This window comes from Emydura macquarii, unplaced genomic scaffold (assembly GCF_026122565.2).
Source record: "Emydura macquarii macquarii isolate MOO-44397 ecotype Brisbane River unplaced genomic scaffold, CSIRO-AGI_Emac_v2 contig_2473, whole genome shotgun sequence".
Classification (NCBI taxonomy): domain Eukaryota; kingdom Metazoa; phylum Chordata; order Testudines; family Chelidae; genus Emydura; species Emydura macquarii.
The window spans coordinates 37,695,041-37,715,146 of NW_027132610.1; the positions used below are offsets into that span (position 1 = coordinate 37,695,041).

Consider the following 20,106-nt stretch of genomic DNA (forward strand, 5'->3'; position numbering starts at 1 on the left):
TGATTTGGGGGCTGGGGCACATGACTTAGGAGGAGAGGCTGAGGGAACTGGGCTTATTTAGTCTGCAGAACAGAAGAGTGAGGGGAGATTTGATAGCAGCCTTCAACTACCTGAATAGAAACTCAGAAGTTGTTATAGGCAATGCCGATGGTGACTCTTACAGTTAAAACAGACACTTACCATTATTAGGACCATTTTCAGTTACTTATAACGTTGCCAAACTTAAGAGTTGGTGTCTTTTTCAGGTTGAAAATATTTTTTTCGTTCTTTGTTTCCAAGAACAAGATGAGAAAAAGAAAATGTTGTTTTGCCCATATTAGAAAAATCCTTCTTTGAGGGCTGCTTATGGGAATCTACAGCCTTTAACATTGAGCTGTGGAACTATACATATATAAAAAAAACTCCACATGTTTGCAGGGATGGTGGGCAGGGGCGTTCCAAAGTACTCTCACTCTCTGACATCATTGCAGTTTACACAAAGAAGTACACTCTCACAACTACCTCAGTTCCTTCACCATTGGTCACAGAGTGCTAACTGGAACTTTTTTCTTGTGTCTGCTAGCCATTTAGTCTGTCCTCTTCTTAATGTTACTATAGTTCTTGTATAGTTAAAGTAGTTGGGCCACTTGCATTGTGTTTTTCCGAAATCCGGTTGGTGCTGAACCCCATAGAGGGTTCAAAAGGTGTGTGACCTGCTCAGCTATCTTTCCTGAGACAGATGCACTGGGTGAGGTTGTGTAGTATGCCTGGGAGAGGTTCACCTATAATTTGTCATATCTTCACTCCTTGGACAACAAAGGACAGATAGTTAAGACTGCAGGGACACTTGGATTCCTTAAGCCTTCAACGAGACTGTCTTAATGCTCCTTTGGGAATTTTGAAGTCTGCCTCTGTGCTGACATATTTTGTAAAGAAACCTGAGGCATAAACACTGCCACCTCAACCTCGAAACCAGCCTTAATGTCAGGCCTGAGATTGATCAGCCTAAAACAAACATCTACTGGGAGTATTCTGCTGTTCGGCACCACAGTCTCCATCAAAATAGAGGGCTCTGGCACTACAGTCTAGATTGGCATTTTTATCAGCACTGAAAATTCCCTGGGTGCTGTTAGAGTTGACTCTGTTTCCAGATCTCCTTGGAATCTTGTTCCAGGTAAGAGTAAGGAAAAAAGAAAGCATTCTGCTTCACATGGGGAGCCCAAGGAGGGGGAAAAAAAAAGTGTCATTCTCTCAACTCCACTGACATGTCACCTTTAGAACTTCATGCTCATGTTAGCAAAGGCCTTGACGTGTACCTCTCCTTGATATGACACTCGGGTGCCAAATGATTTAAATACCTCACTTGTAATTCCCCTCATGACTGGGGGACCGCTTTGGCTATGACGCTGCAGCTTGACTCTGTGCAGCAATATTTGTCACTGATATCGATTCAGAACACGCTTGAGAAGCACAGGATCCACTCAGAACGAATCACGCAACTCTTCTGATTTGCTGCAGAGAGCCTAGCAGTCTTTCCTTGCTGAAAGTTCCACCTGCCTGTTAGGACTCCCCTGGCCTTTCCCTAGCTCTTGTTTCATAGAGAGAAAGCAGTGGGCTAGAGTCCAAAGTGCAGGCAATTCAATGTTTATTGGTGTTTACAAGGAAGCATAAAACCACAGCTCTTCACATCAGTAGAGTTTCCTTCCCCCTGCCTCCTTTTTGGTAGGCTTAATTATACCTGTAGTGTCTGCCCCTGGTACCACTCCTTGCAATTTATGATCATGTTCTGTTTTGGAGGGTCCTGGGTCGGGGGCTTCATTACCTTCTCTTTTGTACCCCATGAGAGGGGTAGAGAGTGAGATTGTTTCGACCATGATCACCTATTTCCTTTGTCTTTTAATGTTTCTTTCTTGGAATCACCCCCACCTCCCAATAACCTTTGCGCCTTCTAACTGATTTTTTTTACCTTATCCTGGTGCCTGTTTTGTGAGAGGAGTCAGGATTGTTCTTTGATTATATATTCATATATCAAACCCCCAATGCACCTTGCAACACTTTAACTACATTCCTTATCTCTTCTCATAGTAATTAAGATAGCCCATCTGGCTGTGGGTAGGCAAAAGTAACCGTGTCTTTGAGATGTGCATGTAAACAAATAACAAAGACTTCAGCTTTCAAGCGGGCAAGCAGGCCCAAAATTGTATCTTGCAAATACACAGGCCTAAATACTCGTACAAATCTAAATTTTATGCTACCATCCTTAACAATCCACCCCTTTTTTATTTTATTTTCCTTCTGGGATCCTACTGTTCAGGCGTCCTGGGAGCAGCATAGGACATACAGCGGCACACTTCGTGATAGGGCCAGCCATCAAGATGGAATCTGTCGATGCTCCATTTATCCCACTGTCCCCTGTGTATAGTGCCCTTCTCCTTTATACGGGCATACCGCATACGTTCCAATTAGTGTTTCAGACTTCCCATAATAATGAGCCCAAGAAGATCCAGATTATCTGTTAGGGCCTAATACATTACTTATGTGTTATAATTAATGGTTGCACTTTGTGGGTTTGTGTCCCTCTCAATCCTTGCCATAAGGATTTCAGGATTAGTATACTTAATAATAGGCCAGCTGCCATAATAATCCACAGCAACGTTGAGAGTCTGACCATTGTAATATGGTCCAGCATCCTGGCCATCACCAGAAACACTGCTTTTCCTCCTTTGACACGATTAAGATTCTTTCAGCGCCATTTTGAAGTGTATTTTTTTAAATGCATCCAATTGTTGGCAATTGCAGCAAGCTGCTCCTGTTATCTTTTGTTCATATTATGAGTCTCTTGAGTATCCACAGAGAAATGGGGTGTTGTTCGAACCAGCTCAACCACTTGGTGTATATATCTGAAAATATAGGACCTAGACATTTCAAATTGGGCATTCAAAATTTGTTGGGCGCTTTTGGCAGCGTTGGTTTTAATCTCTGTGCCTCACCTCCTGGAGTATTGTGAAGATAGTTCTTTACAAATATTAATCAATCTAAGATAATTTCCTCACAGTGTTCTCATCATATTAAATAAAAGCCCATGAAAATATTAATAATTCTGAGTTCAGTGCAAGTTTTGGATGATTAGCAGTAAATGTATATGGTCATTTAATAAAAGATGAAGATTGAAAACAAAACAAAAAAATAGCATAGTTACCCACGCACTGAGTGCAGTCCATCCTGTGCACTAAATGAGGCAGGGGTCTTGCAGAAAAAAATCATATGTTATTAAGTAATTAAAGGCTGTATCATAATGCATCTGCATAATGGGGTGAATCTTAATTCTGTCATTTCTTAATTTTTGAGTACTTAACTTTGCAACCTTAACTTTTTTTTAATGTCCAGGTTTTTTTGGATGTAATAATAAAAGTGGGGTGTATCCCTGAAAGGGTCTTGTGAGGAAGAGGAAATTAAGGTGTAGCAAGAATGTTTGTTTGTGAGAACACATCCACTGTTCCTATGTGGAATTCTAGGTAGTAAGTAGTTTTTTTATTGGTCCCTGAAGAGGAGAATATTTAAAGAGTTAATATCACTCCTAGTGACTTTTTTCACTACATCAACTAAAATCTTCTGACCACAAACTACATCACTCTTCAGTGTTGTAAGAAGAAATGTTAATAATAGATACCCTTACTTTCCATGTACAAACTTACATTGAATTGAATAAAAAAGCTTTGATTTCAGTTTGTTTATAGAGCTTTGACAGATATAAAAAATTTTTGTATACAAAACAATTAAGGATATTTTGTATGTATCTGGAATGTACGGAAGTTCCATTCTTCTTCGTCTTTTTTTTTTAACTGTTGCCAAAACTTAAATATCTTCAAACTTAAATCTTTTGTGATCAAAAATCTTAAAAACAGTCATCCTCTTTCCAAGTAAATTACTTTTGAAAAAAAGGCTGTGGTGATTCAAAGACTTGTGTGCTTCTTGTTCTGTCCCCTTATGCAGTGTTCTTAAAAACAAATACATTAAATTTTTTGCAGCAATGCTTAAATTAGTTACTATGTTACAAAGATTTTTTTTTTTTTTAGATCAGTGACTTCTAATTCAGACTGACTGTATTAAGACAGTGTATTTGATTATGAATCAAAAATGTATCCCTTGAGCTGCAACTTACAATTAGCTCTGTCACTACAGGGAGGAGATGAGAGGGTACTGCCTCCCACTGCTTCTTTTGCAATATCAAGAAAAGCTCTGAAAGCAGTTAGGAGTGATGTGATATTTGCTACTTCCCAGCTGAACAGCTGCTCCCCTGTTGGCTGCAACTTTCCTCCAGTATTATTTAACAGTGTATCTGACACCACTTTTTCAATCCAGTGGTATAAATCATAGAAATGTATGTTGAAATATGGTCCTTTCATTTGTAATATCTAAAAGATTATATTGAGCATTATTAGCATTATTTTTTCAGTTGGTTGGGTACATGGAGCGTCTGTCATACTTGATATGAAAGGATTAATTAGTATTTCTCTGTGGCTGTGTGACCTGTATGGAGAACATAGTTAAAACAATATACTTAAGGTATAGCGTAAATAACTGCTCGTGTAGAACTCATAAGGAAAGCCAGTTATCACTAAATAGATGATTTAAAATAATTATGATGCAATCTCACTATAAGAAGTCCCCAGCAGTGTTGCTGGAAACTGTTGTATGACTCAGTATGCAAATCAACTTTGGAAAGAGAAAGGACTGCTGGAATGTCTTGTATGTAGTTATGGACTGTCTTCAAAGGAGTTCTTATTTTTACTTGGAAACCTAGTGAAAATAAAAATTGACTTAAATGAATGCAAATACATTTTTGTATTTGCAGTGTGGTTTTGTAGCCATGATGGTCCCAGGATGTTAGATAAGATTAGAATATTACACTATAGAAATGAGGCACAAAAATTATATTAAAGATTGTTAAGGTTACAAAGTCAAGAACTCAAAGTTTGGAAATGAGAGAATTAGTATGGTCACTTACGTAAAATTGTATGGATTTGTACCCATGGAACTTTTCATTAGAAGTGCCTCTTTGCATAGCAGGTAAACCCTCTTCAATATCACATACTCAGGTTTAAGGGTTTAAACAGTCCCAACTGCCACTCTGTTCCTTTTAATCTTTGGTAGGAGCAATCAGGGAGTCTCTGACGCTTTCCTATGTTGGTTACCATTTTACTTCGTTAGGAGGTTAGGTTTCAGTTTCAGAGGGTTTTATTTTTGAGGTGGGAGAGGGGATATGGGTATAAAGGATTGTTAATCTGCACTTTCATAGCTTCTTTGCAGACTTTGTCCTGCTGTATTGTTCCCTATGTTCTTTGACTCTGTTATTTTGCTGTGATCAGGTATGGGGTATGAACTCATTAACTTTATTTCATATCAGTACCATGGCTATTGCCAGCAAAACCAACTTTCAGCTGTATGAATTGCATGACACTACATAGTCAGATACTGATGATCATGTGCTATGCCTCAGGTGGTTCAGTATGAGGGGGCACAGTCCTGGCTTATACTGAGTCTACATTACTTTGACCTTGGGGATTCTGAGAGAGGGGCTGAACTTCTTAACACTCCATGTGTGGGAGGACCACTTAAGGAACTTCTGGCCTAGTGCAGAGCAGAAGGTCCATCAAGATTAGTGCTGAGGGACTCTTTAGCTGCTCCAGCATCAAAACTTGGTGGTAGGAAGATCTTTCACATCTTTTTTTAACACAAGTCATGCTAAGAAGGCTTGAAGTTAGAACTCCTAGTTAGTCTTTTGTGCCAAGATATTCCCTGTACAAGAAGCATGGTATTGCCTAGTTGACCTATTTCCATATGGCTTCAAAGATTCAGGATGCACATCTAAGGAGGTATGTTGGTGCAGAGCAAATCCTCTGTGTAGAAGGAAGCTGTTGACAGTGAGCTGATTGATACTGAGGTTTACTGGAGCTGGCAGTCCATTCAAACCTAGGTGCTTATCTCAATATCTAGGGGAGCCTGTGGTGTCATTGCTGTTTCAAGTACTGCTTAGGTTCTTTCTGTCTTCCTCCTCTTTTTTTCTCAACTGTAAAACTTTCCCTATTTATAGTGTCTCAGGCTTTGGTTTACATCTCTTGTTTGAGTTAGTTAATCTTCAGACCCAAGGGTTCATGGAATTGGCCCCACTGAATCTGCAGTGAAGCTTGAGGACCACTAAAGTCTTTGTGTGTCATCCTGTCCTTCTGTTTCTAAGAATACCAGCTCCTTGTTCTCACTGTTCATTTTGGTCACTTATCTTTCAGAACAGAAGTGTAAGGGGGTCTCAGGGAGTTCAAAAGAGGTAACTTGGAATAGGAGGGGGAAAGAAGCATGATTCCCAGCTGGTAGACAGGTAACGCTCAGAGCACCACTGAGGGTATTCTAAACTATAGCAGGGACAGAAACAGACCCTGAGAGAGATTGAATTAGGAGCCCAGGGAGGGATGGAACTGGCTGGGCAAGGAGTCTGAGAGTGGGAAGAGGTGTCCAGGATGAGGTGGGGATGATAGTCACAAACCAAACTTTTCACAGATGGTCACTAATTGTGTTCCTTATTTTATGGGTTTCCAATCTGAGATTCTGACATCTGATTCACAGAAATATTGAGCACTCTCAGTTGCAAGTGAAGTCAATGGGCAGTTGTGTTTTGACATATAAAGTACTATATAATGCAAAGTGCTCTGAAAATTAGGTCCGAGGCTACTGAAATCGGGCACCCAAAATCAGTGGACGCTTTTGACCTTAATCTCTCTGTACCTCTGTTCCCTATCTATAAAATTGGGTTAATATCACTTCACCTCACTGGCACAGGCAACCTTAATTCTGTCATTTTGAACTTTGGCTTCTTGACTGCAACCTTAACATTCTTTAACATAATTTGTGTGTATCATTTTTATGCATGAATGAAGATCTAATCCTGCAGTGGAAGTTCAGGTAGTCATCTTCTTCCAGGATTAGGTCCTAAATGCAAATTATATGAAGAAGATTGCCATTATGTAAAACAAAAATATTTCTAGGTCTTAAAAATGGAGATCTGCTGTGTTCAATTCAGATGTTAGGGCTGGATTTTGTTAAAAAACTAAAATCTGTCTGTTGCCTGTACAAGCTTTGGAGAAGGTCAGATCAGTTTTGTGTTCTGTTAGCCCCAAACTGAGGTAAATTGGGGTCGTCTTAATTACCAAAATTTGTAACTCAGAAAACTAGTGTTGTAAAATTTCTAAAGCAGCTGAAAGGGTTAATTTAAATTGACCAGCATAAAAGCAAAAAAGATTATATTGAATAATATAATTGCAGAAAAGAATATCATACATCTTTGTTTTTTTAAAGAGGTAGTAAATGCATTTTGAGAAATGTTGTGGATATATAATCAGTGGTAATGATGAAGGCTATTTGAGACCAGTAAGTCACAACTGGTAAAATGTACATGAAATTGGGGATGGGAAAATAGATTGTAAATTAAGACTTCTGTTAAAAAAAAAAAAAAATAGTCTAACTGTTCAGTGTCAGAAGCTACTTACAAAATAAATTAGCACTGCCATATGGTTCTTGTGAGCCAGTGCATAATGACTAAAAAAAAAGATTTAACTATATAAATCAATATTGATTAACTATGAAAATTCTTGATCATATGTATCACATTGTTGACAGAATAACTTTTGTTTTTTACTTCAGAAATTTGAGAGAAGCAAGAGATAATGCTGTGGCTGAAAAAGAAAGAGCAGTTGTGGCTGAAAAAGATGCTTTAGGAAAATATGAGCAGCTCTTAGAACAGTAAGTATCTTTTTAAATGCATACACACAAATGAAACTAAAGAGAAACTAGTATATTTATATCATTAAATTTGTTGATTTTTTTTCTAGACATAAAGGGAATACTGTGTACAATTCTGGTCAAAGAGCTTGGCTTGGGTTGCCTAGCAAAATGAAGGCTGAGAGGGGATATGATTGCTCTCTATAAATACTACAGTGTGGTAAAACACCAGGGAAGGAGAAAAGCTATTTAAGTTGAAGGACAATGTTGGCAACAAGAACAAAGGGTATAAATTGGCCATGGATAAATTTAGGCTGGAAATTTAGGCTCCTTCCAATAGGAGTAATGGGGGTAAACAATCTACTAGTTTTAAAATGGATCTCGATAAATTTATGAACATGATTATATGACATGATTGCCTGTGGTAGCAAGGAATTGGGCTCTATGAGAAGGGGTTTCTTTTGTTTCTGTGTTTCCATCATTTCTGTAAATTAACCATATTAGTTTTTAACAAAATGTGTTTTCACTCATGAGCAACCAATGAAATTCTAGAATGTTTGAGTGCCAATCCAGATTGTCTCAAGATTCCCATGTTTTGCCTTGTCTCAAAGAGTAGACAATGTGAATATTTTTCTCAGTATTGTTTCAAGAATGTCACTAACATAGCTTTTTATCTAAGTTAGGTCTTTCACCTATGGGGACAGTATTTAAAATAACTAGTGGACAAAACAAATGCTCCTCTTGTGGTGAAGTTGTGCAAGTTACATTGGCAGGATAGCTTCAGATCTTGTGATAAACCCCTGTCATCAGATTCTGAGCTCTGATTCTCTATGGACCAGTGTTGTGTTTCATTAGTTCAAAATAGGAAGTATTTGTATGATGTTTTCAACTAACAGATTAGATTTAATTTGGATGGAGCGTAATAGTCTTTGAACTTTACCTTTATGGTAGCCCTTTTCCCCCTTTCCTGCTGCCTCCAACAGTTTTCTCACTTCCATATATCCCAAATGATGGTATAGAATGGCTATAATACTTTCCCATGCCAGTTTATTAATATATTTCAGTATGGGAGGAGTTGTGAATAATTCCCTGTACTGCTTCACAATAGCTCCATTCTCTTTCTCTGCAACACCTGTGCTATTTAAATGCTTAGTTCTTCTTAAATGGCTATGTGGTATGATTGTTGTGATTTCAATTACCTAATATATGCTTTGATGTTGTTGGATCACAGCAAGAGCCAACAGTCTAAATGAAACTGGAATATTAAGCAGCTAAAAAGAAGAGAAAAATTGAAGTTTTAGATAACTGTACCGAAGGCTGGTTACTGATGGAAGTTAGCCATATGTTGGTTAACAGAATTTTGACAATTCACCTTTAAAACATGTCTGGCCTCCTGCCTCATCAGCATCTCTGTCCTTCTCCATTGCTCCATAAAAAGCAGCCCACCCCACAAAAAAAGCTGCCACCAAAAGTCCAGTCAGTTTTTTTCATGAGTTCTGAATCTCCCTTCCTTGAGTTTCAAATGTCCCAGCCTGGCTGTTGGAACTTGTTCTTTCACACGATGCCCTTTGCTTATACAAGATTCCCTGCATCCCCATCTTATATGGGAAAAAAATCTTCATGCATCTGACGAAGTGGGTTTCTGCCCACGAAAGCTTATGCCCAAATACATTTGTTAGTCTTTAAGGTGCCACAGGACTCTTGCCGTTTTGCTAAAAACAGACTAACACAGCTACCCCTCTGGAACTCATAGATATATTGAAAATTCTCAAAAATAATTATATATGTACTTATATATCAACAAAATTATAACAAAGTGAAAACAAAATATTGGACATATTGTGAAAATGCAATAATTCTTAACTGACATAAAAGAAGATACTGAAGTGTTATATGTATTAATTCTAGTTTTAAGTCTGAATCATTTGGATGTGGATTTCAAGTCATCTGATTTTTTTTCTCAGCTACTGTCCTGCTTATTAACTTGGAAAGTGTCTGCTCCCTTAGGGGAAACAAATACAGATCTGCACTAACTAGTCCTTTTGAAAATGTTGCTGAGTGTTTACTGTAACTTATATCTGATCTCTGAAAAACTTCTTTTTTAAATAAATCAGGCAAATAGTAAGTAAAAATCCCAGTTGTGGCAAAGCAGACACTTCTCTGTCTTTTCTTGCTATCCTTTTTCAGGTGCTCAGGGATTCACAAATTTATCAGAATAGTATACAGGAGACAGTGAATTTTTTTAAAAGGTTGTTTTAATTATTGCTGTCCCAGACACTACAGACATAATGACAAGATACAAGGCATATGGTTTAACTTTGCTGCAACTTTTTAAGTAACACTACTGGGAACTATCCAGCATTAACTTGTCCATACCACTTGGCAGAAGGCTTCCATCAGTCCCCCTCTCTGCTGCACCTGGAGAAGGGCTTGTCCCAGCAAGAGTTGAAATGACAGTAGCAAAAACGGTCTCTCTACTTCCACTCCATCCCGGAACCTTTGTTGGATGGTCTTTTGGCAAGACTAATTAATTGAAAGTATACATTTTGTTGCCCTTTATAATGATATTCCATGTCCCCGAACTTGTGGTCTCAAGTTCTAATTTCCAGCTTCTGCAAAAATCCTGCAACAAGTTCCACTTTTTCATTTCTGCTCTGAGAATTCTGCACTGTATCTAGAGCTGACTGAATAATTCATTTTTTCAGTTCAGTAGCTGTAACAAAAAACAAAATGTTTTGTTTTGAACTGAAACTGTATTTTGTCAGTTTTTCTTGACCAAAAAAGAACAAAATTTTTTTTTCAGGTTGAAGGAAACATTTTGAATGTTGATTCAAAAACAACATTTCTGAAATTGTTTTGTTTCAACATTTTTTTAAAATTTTTGTTTTCAGGGTTTGTTTGTTTTTTTCAGTCGAAACTATTCACCAAATTCAACTGGAAATAAATTTCACCCAAAATTACATTTTACTAATTCTTAGACCAAAAATTTCTCCTAGTTCTAGTTGTATCTGATATATGTAGAAGCTCCATACTGAAGGCACTTCTTAATTCTGACAGAATTTTTTCAAGCGTTGTGTATATATAGGTAGAATAAACTTCTGAAAATTCAGCTTCTTTGGAGACAATTAATCTCTGTGTGCTTCAGTTTACTCATCCTGTAAATAATGTTTGCTTTCTTTTGTAAAGTGCTCTAAGATCAGTGGCCAAAAGGTTTCATATAAGTGGCTTATGGTGGCTAAGTAAGTGGTGTTATTTTAGTATATAAGCTCAGTTTTGCAAACTTTCACCTTATTTATATATGTAGCAATACGAATATTTTTTTTTAAAATAACCTTCCATATTTTAATATGATACTACTTACATTATACCTCTCGGTCCCATAGGTTGGGACTATACATCAATGAAATTCCCCTAGAGTTGAGACAACACAGCAATGCAGGGACATTACAAAAGAACATGAGATAAGATAGTTGGTGTGACTTGAAAGGTCTAAAATGAGGAATGGAAAGAAATTATATTTAGTATTGAGTATATTTAGAATTTTTTATGTTAAACCATCTCTGTTGCCTTTGTTGTTAGGGATATTCATTATATTATAGTAGTTATTCCCTTTAAAATATTTTAATGTAAATCTTTGTCTCAACGCTATTCACGTCTTGGTTGAAGTAAATGACAGGATTTGGGACAGAAACTTACTGTTGGTTGGTTTGGATTTATAAAGTGAGCATAAATGTAGCACAGGGACCAACTTTCTGTTATATATGTACTGTACCTAATACAATGGAGTCCCTGTCTTTAACTGGTGGCATAGGTGTTACCATAGTACAAATAATAAATAATTATCTCTTATCCCTGGTTTCTCTCCAAACATAGCAGCTATTACACCAAATATTGACAATTGTAGTGTGTGGAGGGGGCAGAATAGGGAAATGAATGTTGAAAAGCAGAGGTCAAGGGGTGATCTTGTGTTTATTGCAGGAGGTGGTCTGGTAAACATAGTGCTGGGAATCTGGCTTACCTAGGCAGGCAGAGGTAAGGTTTTGGTGTGTTGTTTGCGGTTGTACAGTTCTTGTGGCAGTGGTAAGATGTGTGTCCTTGCGTGGAGAAGAAGATGGATGTTCTGTTAGTTGATTTAATTTTTCATGTATTGCTTTTGTAGTTTTGTAGCATACAGTAATCCTACCAGATTCACAGCTACATTTTATTGTGATTTAGTGTGTAAATAGGCTTGGAAGAGTTAGATTTTTATTCATAAATGTCAGTAAACGTTGATTTCATTGAACACACAAATGAAGGAAAAAATAATTCTATCTATAATGACTGAAATTAACAGGTAGGCAAAGTAAGTAAAATGCTGCTTGATAAGTCAATTTCATTTAGGGATATTTACTTTGACATGTGATGTTGACTGTGTTTTTAACAGGTAAAGATTTATAACATAGTATAGCTGTTTCTACTGTCATTCAATAATTATTGTCTGGCTCCCCATAATTATGTTCAACTGTGAAAATGTAAATTTATAATTGAAAAAAATGCTTAAAAATAAACATATTATCTGTTGAAATTATTTTTAAAAGTTGAATTCTGCCAAGCCTCTATATAAAGCTTTTTGCCTTTCATGGAATATTTCATAATTACAGCTCCTCAAGTGGGAAAACCTACTCATGAGATATCTCACATAATGTGCATTTTCCTATGGCCCAGAAAGTGGTGGAAAAGTATTGTATTTTCTATTTCAGTGTGCAATTTCCAAAATACTTTGTGTTGAATTGTTGCTTTCAAACAAATAGAAATAATCTTGCTGGTTTAGAGCAGGAGGGGAACACAAAGAATACTTCACAAAACAAAAATTTTAGACTGTCTTGAATGTCTTTGCAGTTTGTTCATAGTTCAAATAAGCTTGTTACTTCTAGCTTTCAAATGTCCTATCGTATCACACAGCATGGAAAGCTTTCTGATGGCCTTTATGTTAAGGGAGCAAAACTCTTTTGTGCCATTACATTGTTCAACATTTTTTTTTCTTTTTGAACAAAGAAAATTGGATAGAGCATCAAAAAATTGTTGTGCAATAGAAATATGGTTATAGATAGTCTTACATATGAATGAAGATACACGTTAAAACTAAATTTGAATGTCAGAGTAGTTTTGATTTGTTCAGATGATTACCCATCTTAAGCCATACAGAAACTCCATTTGGAAACTGACTTTTTCCCCCAGTCAATCCACGTTGGGTTGTTTATAGTATTTCATTTTTATTTTTTAAGTTGCTCCAGTGGAGAAAATATTTCCTCTGTGTTTTATTATTTAACATGTTTATTGTGGTAGTGTCTAAGGGCCATTCAAAAGTGGAAACCAGTTGTTCTAGGCACTGTACAAACTACCTGATGGTTCCTGCCCTGAAGAATTTACAATCTAAACAGACATTTCGTGGGAGGAGGGGTGTAACGCACAAGCAGAGTGAACAAAGTGATGGCAGCAAAAGTCATGTTAGTTCCACAATATTTTTATGGACATTGGGGTGGAAATGAGATTAGTTAGGAGGGTATAAGCTAAATGGAAAGAAAAGGGAAGGGAAGGTGGGTGAGGGGGGGACAGGGCAAGGGAGAAGAGAGGATGAGGGGCAGGTGTTGAGTGAAGTTAAGGTGAATATATTTAACCACATAAATGTAGATTACTGGTTTTGTGATGAGCTGATATCTGCAAATAATTCAGTGATTTACTTAGCATAATAAAAGAAAGTGTAAGTAACCATATGGAATGGAATTAATGAAAAGAAAATGTAAGCTGAAAATCAGAGAAATCCTCCTGAGAGAAGTGGAATAGTCTCACAAGGGAAGCCATGGAATCTCAATTGCTTGGGCACTTAAATTTAGGCAGAACAAAACATTAGTATATGTACAACAGGGATCAATCTTGCATTAGCAAAGTGGATTACTAGATAGGCTAATAGTTTTTTTCCATCCCTAGATTCTGAGACTTGATATGGGCTTGCACATGTGATAATTCCTGGAACATGTTCTCTTGGTTCCCTATTCCAAATATTTTGAACTTAAGGACATCTTGGTAATGAACCACCAAAGAAGAATGTGAAAGATTGTCTAATAATAATTTTGGCTTTTGCTATATATGATACCAATAGAAGTAGACTTTTGCCTTTTTCACAGTTCAGTATGCTAATGTTCATTATGAAAAGTTGTGATGAACTTTTATGCATGAAAAGATATATTTTAAAAATTAAGTACTTTGGCTGATTTTTTTTAAAACAGTTTATCCAAACTGCCAAACAATACAGTGTGACAATATTAACTCTCTATGGAAAACAGAAAAATTATACTCTTAGTTTTCCTTGAGGAGAATAGTTTTTACTTGCACAAGTTTTCAGTTTTATTTTGTATTGCTTTATTTTTAAAGTTACAAGGTTTACTTGTAATTGCACAAAAATACTCATTGTTTTTAATTTATCTTTATATTTGTTTCTTTTTAAAACATAAATGTGGAACATGTTTTAATCAGATTCATCTTGCTTAAATTTTAGTCATATGAATCATGTTGTCTTCCTGTATCATCTTGTACTATTTGGACTATAGGAAAGCTTTCATTATTTTTATGCAACTTAAGTTTCGAACAAGACAATGATGTGAAGATAGTTTACTAGTGCTTACTTGAATTGCACATCACAGTTATACTTTATTGTATTGCAGACATGTACTACTGTACTAGAGACCGTCTAAACATTCCCTGGAACATGTGCTTCTATAAGTATTTTTTTCTGTCCCCTTGCACATTTTTTCTTGTTTTGTATTATAACTTTTATATGTGCAGTGTTGTGAAGATACAGTCGTTCAACCATAACTTGAATGTCCCTTTTTGGACACTTTTTAATTAAAATTTCACCCAGGAAGTTGCATTATTTGCATGTAGTTGCCTTGATGCTATATGGTGCATTAGTGTATTCATCCATTCTTAATTATAGTCATGTAGAAGTAGAATTGTGCTGCAGATACTTTGATTTGAGGGCTTATTGTGCTTCCTCCACTTTTCTTTCAATTTTAATACAGTTCTTAGAAATGCCAATTTTATTGACTTACTCCTTCAGATATTGTGTGTTGTTTATGGTAAGATACTATTATCAACAATTTTAAAAAAAGCAAAACCCTAACAAATATATAATTTTCCTATTTAAATTTGAAAGCAAAAATGGTCACGTGATAGTCTAAATAGTTGCTCCCATAAAATAGAAATATGCTAAATATCAAAGAGAGAACTTTTATGCAAGATCTTTCTTGATTGACTTTAGCAAAGAGATTTCAGAATGCTCACATTGCTTTTGGAACGTCATTCTATTCTTTAACATTGTCTTGAACACATTCTCTAGTCCCACACTTGTTTGAAGCAGCATGCATAGAAGTAGCTAAAGGCAGAGTGGAATAGGAACTGTAGGAGCCATTGGAATCTTAGAAACTTGTGTATTTGGAGCTTTGAATGAGTTTGTTTGAGACAGAATGTTAACTGTTGGTTATTTTTCATATAATTATTTAAAGCATAAAAATTACACCAAAATATTTGCAATAGGAGTAGATTTTACATAAATTATATTAAGCCCATAAAAATAAATGAAAGCCCCAATTACAGCACTCCTTCTGATATATCTATTTGATTTAAATAGCTTATTTTAGCTCCACATAGTTGATATGGCACTATTCTGTGCCTTAACAATATAATCAAATGCTGCAATATCCTGTTTATTTTATTAATCACAGTGGATACCTTATTTGATCATGATATGAGAGATGCATTGAATTACTTTAAATGCATGTTTTGGATTCCTATAGATCCATAGTACAGTTGTTGAACATACCCTGCGGTTTTACCCAAGCAAAAAAAAGATTACTCACATTCATACAAGAATCTGCTTCCAAGCCAAGAATGACAGTTGCTGTTACAGCTGAGAGGTGAAATGGTTTAGGAAATCACTCAAACAGAAGTTAACTTAGGTCAAAGCAAAAAAGTGCATTTCAGATTCTTTATCAAGTCTGGAGGTGAATATATTTGAGGTGATGATGATTATATAAGCTGTCAAGAAGAATATTCCAGTTCAGTACATTTGTAAAGCCTAAATGAAAGATGAGGTGGATCAGAGTTTCTGCCTCTGTTGTTTTCACATGGATCTATTTCTTATATCCCCAAGTTTTTTAAATAAATATAATTGAAGAGTATTTTTTCTTTGCTTGTATCTTTAAATCCTTGAGTATGTGCAAGTGATAGTATACTAAGGAGTGGAGGAGAGGGGAGTTGGCTGCATTGTAATCCAAACGTTGTGGCAATGGTTTGACTATACTGTGCCAAAGCAGCATATTTGGCCTTTTTTCATGTTGAGCACCAAGAGTCTTCAGATTCATTACATGTGATATACAGGATCATAAAACATAAAAAAATGACCATCTTTTTTTAGCAAGAATGAAAGATACACACTGTAAATAGAAACTTTTAAATAAAAGGGGAAAAATAAATGTTTTCAAAAGAAAAATGTTTGAATGTTTAAAAAATTGAAATATACATTTTACAATCCTGAATCCTGGAGCACATTATCACATTTATAAAGTGACATTTTTCTAGTTCCTAAAACACATTAAAGGTGACCCCCAAAATAGTGCTTGAAGTTAAAATGAAAATAATTACAGTTTAAAATAAAACAATAAAATCTTTATGGAAAACTCTGAGCTGTTGACTGTCCTATTAAGTCTATCAGAATTAGTGACCTCATAAACATAGAGGGAATTCTGGAATATTCAGCAGAAAGAAATTGAGGAAAGTTATTTATTTTTATTAATAACTTGTTAAAAGGATTATAATGGATAAAGAAGAATAATTTGAAAAAATCTTCAGGAGTGATGAGGCTTTATTATTTTAAAAAACAGAGAAAATATTGACTTTGCTTTTATTTAAAAAATAATTTTAACAATTTTTTTTAGAGGAAATCACTGTTACAAGGAAGAGGGTAAGTCCTGTTGAAATTTGCTGCCATCAGTGGCTGGGGAGGAGAGACTCATACGAAACATCTTTCTCCTGATTTAAACAGCATTAAATCTGATGAGAAGAAATTGATATAGGCCCAAGTCTTTCCATAGTTAATGTTGCAACCAGGTTCCATTATAAACTTTGTATTCAGCCGTCCTATAACTCTTGCTAGTATTACTGGTTTAGCCTGTAATTTGCCAGGTGTATTCTGAAGGTAGGAATTTTCTTTCAGAGTAGGAAGAAAGTTAGTTAAACAATTTTTGTGTCTCAGGCCACTAAGAAATTAATTCTGATTTGGAATCTGACTTGTGTTTAATATTGTTTTGTGTACCTCTAAGTTGGAATGTCTAATTATTACCCCTTTAAACATTCCAAATAGTAAAAATCTTTTTTGAAAAATATAGTGAAGTCTATGTTTCAAGAAAACTAAGTGTAATTAAACAACAATAACAAGTCTTGTATTTAACTATTCTGGTAATAATGAATACAATGAATAGTTTGCCCTCTGGTGTCTGGTTGCAGATTAGAAAGAACATCTGGTCCCTCTACACTTCATCACTATAACAAAAGTTTCCCCTTAACTGAAATGATAGAGACATGTGGCTTTTGGAGCTGAAGATCCAAGATTTGAATCCCCACATATATTTTTGATTTATCTAGAAATTTTGTACTTTGTAATAATGGAACAATTACAAACTTCCACCCAATTGGGGTTTTTGTTTCTACAAACTATGAATAAAAATAGGCTGTTTTTGAGTTTGGGGTAATTTAAATATTACTCTGAATATGGGACACTCTGATTTTAGCACCATAGTTAAGAGAACTGTGGTTGCATTCTTTCAAGATACTTCTTCACTCCTCTTATAATTTTGTACAATATCGTAGTGCCACCTAAGTAGTTATAATTTTTTTTTTTAAAGTTTGAAGGCAGCAGATGAAAATATCTTCTTATTTTTAAAGTTACAGATGGTTAAAATTGAAACCCTTTAAAGTTTGACTTTGTCTTTGGGTTTTGGGGGTTAATTTAGTTGAATATCAGTTTTAAACTTTGCATATAAGTAATAGGGCAGAAGGAGGAGAGATGAGGAAGTCAAAAGGGCCTGACTAAATACATCCTAGAATATTTAAGGAGTTGGCTGAAGAGATCTCTGAGCCATTAGCAATTATCTTTGAGAACTTATGGAGGTGGGAGAGATCCCAAAGGACTGGGAAAGGGCAAAAATCTATCTATAAAAAAGGAAAATGAGGACAAGCCAAGGAATTACAGACCAGTTAGCTTAACTTTGGCACCCAGAAAGATAATGTAGCCAATAATCAATTTGTAAGCACCTAGAGGATAAGGTGATAAGTAACAGTCAACATGGATTTGTCAAGAACAAATCATGTCAAATCAACCTAATATCCTTCTTTGACAGGGTAACAAGCTTTGTTATTAAGGTGAAGCAGTAAATGTCATATATCTCGACTTTAGTAAGGATTTTGATAATGTCTCACAAGATTTTCTCATAAGCAAACTGGAGAAATATAGCCTAGATGAACCTACTATAAGATGGATGCATAACTGTTTAGAAAAGCATACTCAGATAATAGTTATCCATGGTTCACAGTCAAGCTGGATTGGCATATTGAGTGGAGTGCCACAGGGATCTGTCCTGGGTCCAGTTCTATTCCATATCTTCATTAGTTATTTGGATAGTGGCATAGAGAGTACACTTTCAAAGTTTGTTGATAGTACCAAGCTGGGAGAGGTGGCAAACACTTTGGAGGACTGGATTAGAATTCAAAATGATTTTGACACACTGGAAAAGTGGTTTGAAATAAATAGGATGAAATTCAATAAGGAAAAATGCAACGTACTGAACTTAGAATGAAATAATCAATTGCACAGATACAAAATGGGAAATGACTGCCTAGGAAGGAATACTGCAGAAAAGGTTCTGGGGGTTATAGTGGGTCACAAACTAAATATGAGTCAACAATATAATATTGTTGCAAAAAAAAAAAAGCAAACATTCTAGGATGTGTTAGGATTGTTATATACAAGCCATGAGAAGTAATCACTCTATTCAGCACTGATAGGCCTCAACTGGAGTACTGTGTCCAGTTCTGGGCACCACATTTTGGGAAAGATGTGGCCAAATTGGGGAAAGTCTAGAGGAGAGCAATAAAATTGATTAAAGGTCTAGAAAATACGATCTTTCAATCAGGAAAGATTGAAAAAATTGGCCTTGTTTAGTCTGGAGGAGAGAAGACGGGGGGGCCTAATAGTCTTCAAGAATGTGAAAAGTTGTTATAAAGAAGAGGGTGATAAAGGGTGATAAGGGTGTTCTCCTTAACAACTGAGGACAATAATGGGCTTAAATTGCATCAAGGGAGATTTAGGTTAGATAGGAAAACCTTCATAACTGTAAGGATTATGGAACAAATTAGCTAAGGAGGTTGTAGAATCTCTGTCAGTGGAGTTTTTTTCAAAACAGGTTAGACAAACACCTGTCATGGATGGTCTTGATAATGCTTAGCCCTGCTTCAGTGCAGGAGACTGGACTAGATGATTTATTGAGGTTCTGTCCAGTCCTACATTTCTATGAGTCTTTACCCCTCCCCCCCCTCCCCCCCCCAAAAAAAAAAAAAAAAAAAAAAGCCTAAAAAATTGGCCTTACTGTATGGTACAGAAACAGGTTTTCTATAAAGTTTCACACGGCTCAATGGAGCTTTATAAAGTCTATACAGGGCAAAGAGAAGTGGAAGAGAAATTGGAACACTGTGAGGATCATTCAATGTGAAACTGTGGAGCTCATGAGCTCTGTAGGAGAGTCTGAGCAGGAGAAGCTGATATTCCTGCTCTGCAGGCAAAGGATTAGAGAAATGTTATGTTCTACCTGATGGTGGTACCTTGAGGTGTCTTCCTTGCAGAGAGGTGAGCTGTGATTGTCATGGGCCCTGCTGAGCTCCTAAATTGCATATTACTTTATTTAAGAAATTGTATTTCAATATTTATGTACTGTCCCATAACTATTAATTTTCATATTTTTAAATGTGTAGGTGATTTTAATATTTTTTAGTTTATCTATATTATTTTATAAAGTTAAGGTTCCATTACAGATTTCAGTTATACAAGAATTTAAAACCTTTATTTTATTTTAAAACAACAAAAACCCACTGAAATGGCAAAAAGCAAAACATAGAATATAAATTTTGAGTACTATTTCAATTTTTTCATTGTGGTTTAATTAAAAAATGAATTAATACATAAATCACTCTTTTGGCCTTTCTTCGCTTGATAGTCTCACTTTTCTTTATACCCCTTTTGCAAGACACCAAAAGGACTCTGGCGCG

General features: G+C 35.8%; 1 protein-coding gene across 2 annotated transcripts in view; it reads left to right on the top strand.

Annotated features, from left to right (window-relative positions):
* The window catches only part of PIBF1 (progesterone immunomodulatory binding factor 1), a 176,419-nt gene that overhangs the window by 37,054 nt on the left and 119,259 nt on the right, over window positions 1–20,106 (top strand). For both annotated transcript variants that reach the window (XM_067562782.1, XM_067562783.1), the window contains exon 10: window positions 7,675–7,773. In XM_067562782.1, the coding sequence (XP_067418883.1) occupies window positions 7,675–7,773 (99 nt within the window). The remainder of the gene's footprint in view (window positions 1–7,674; window positions 7,774–20,106) is intronic.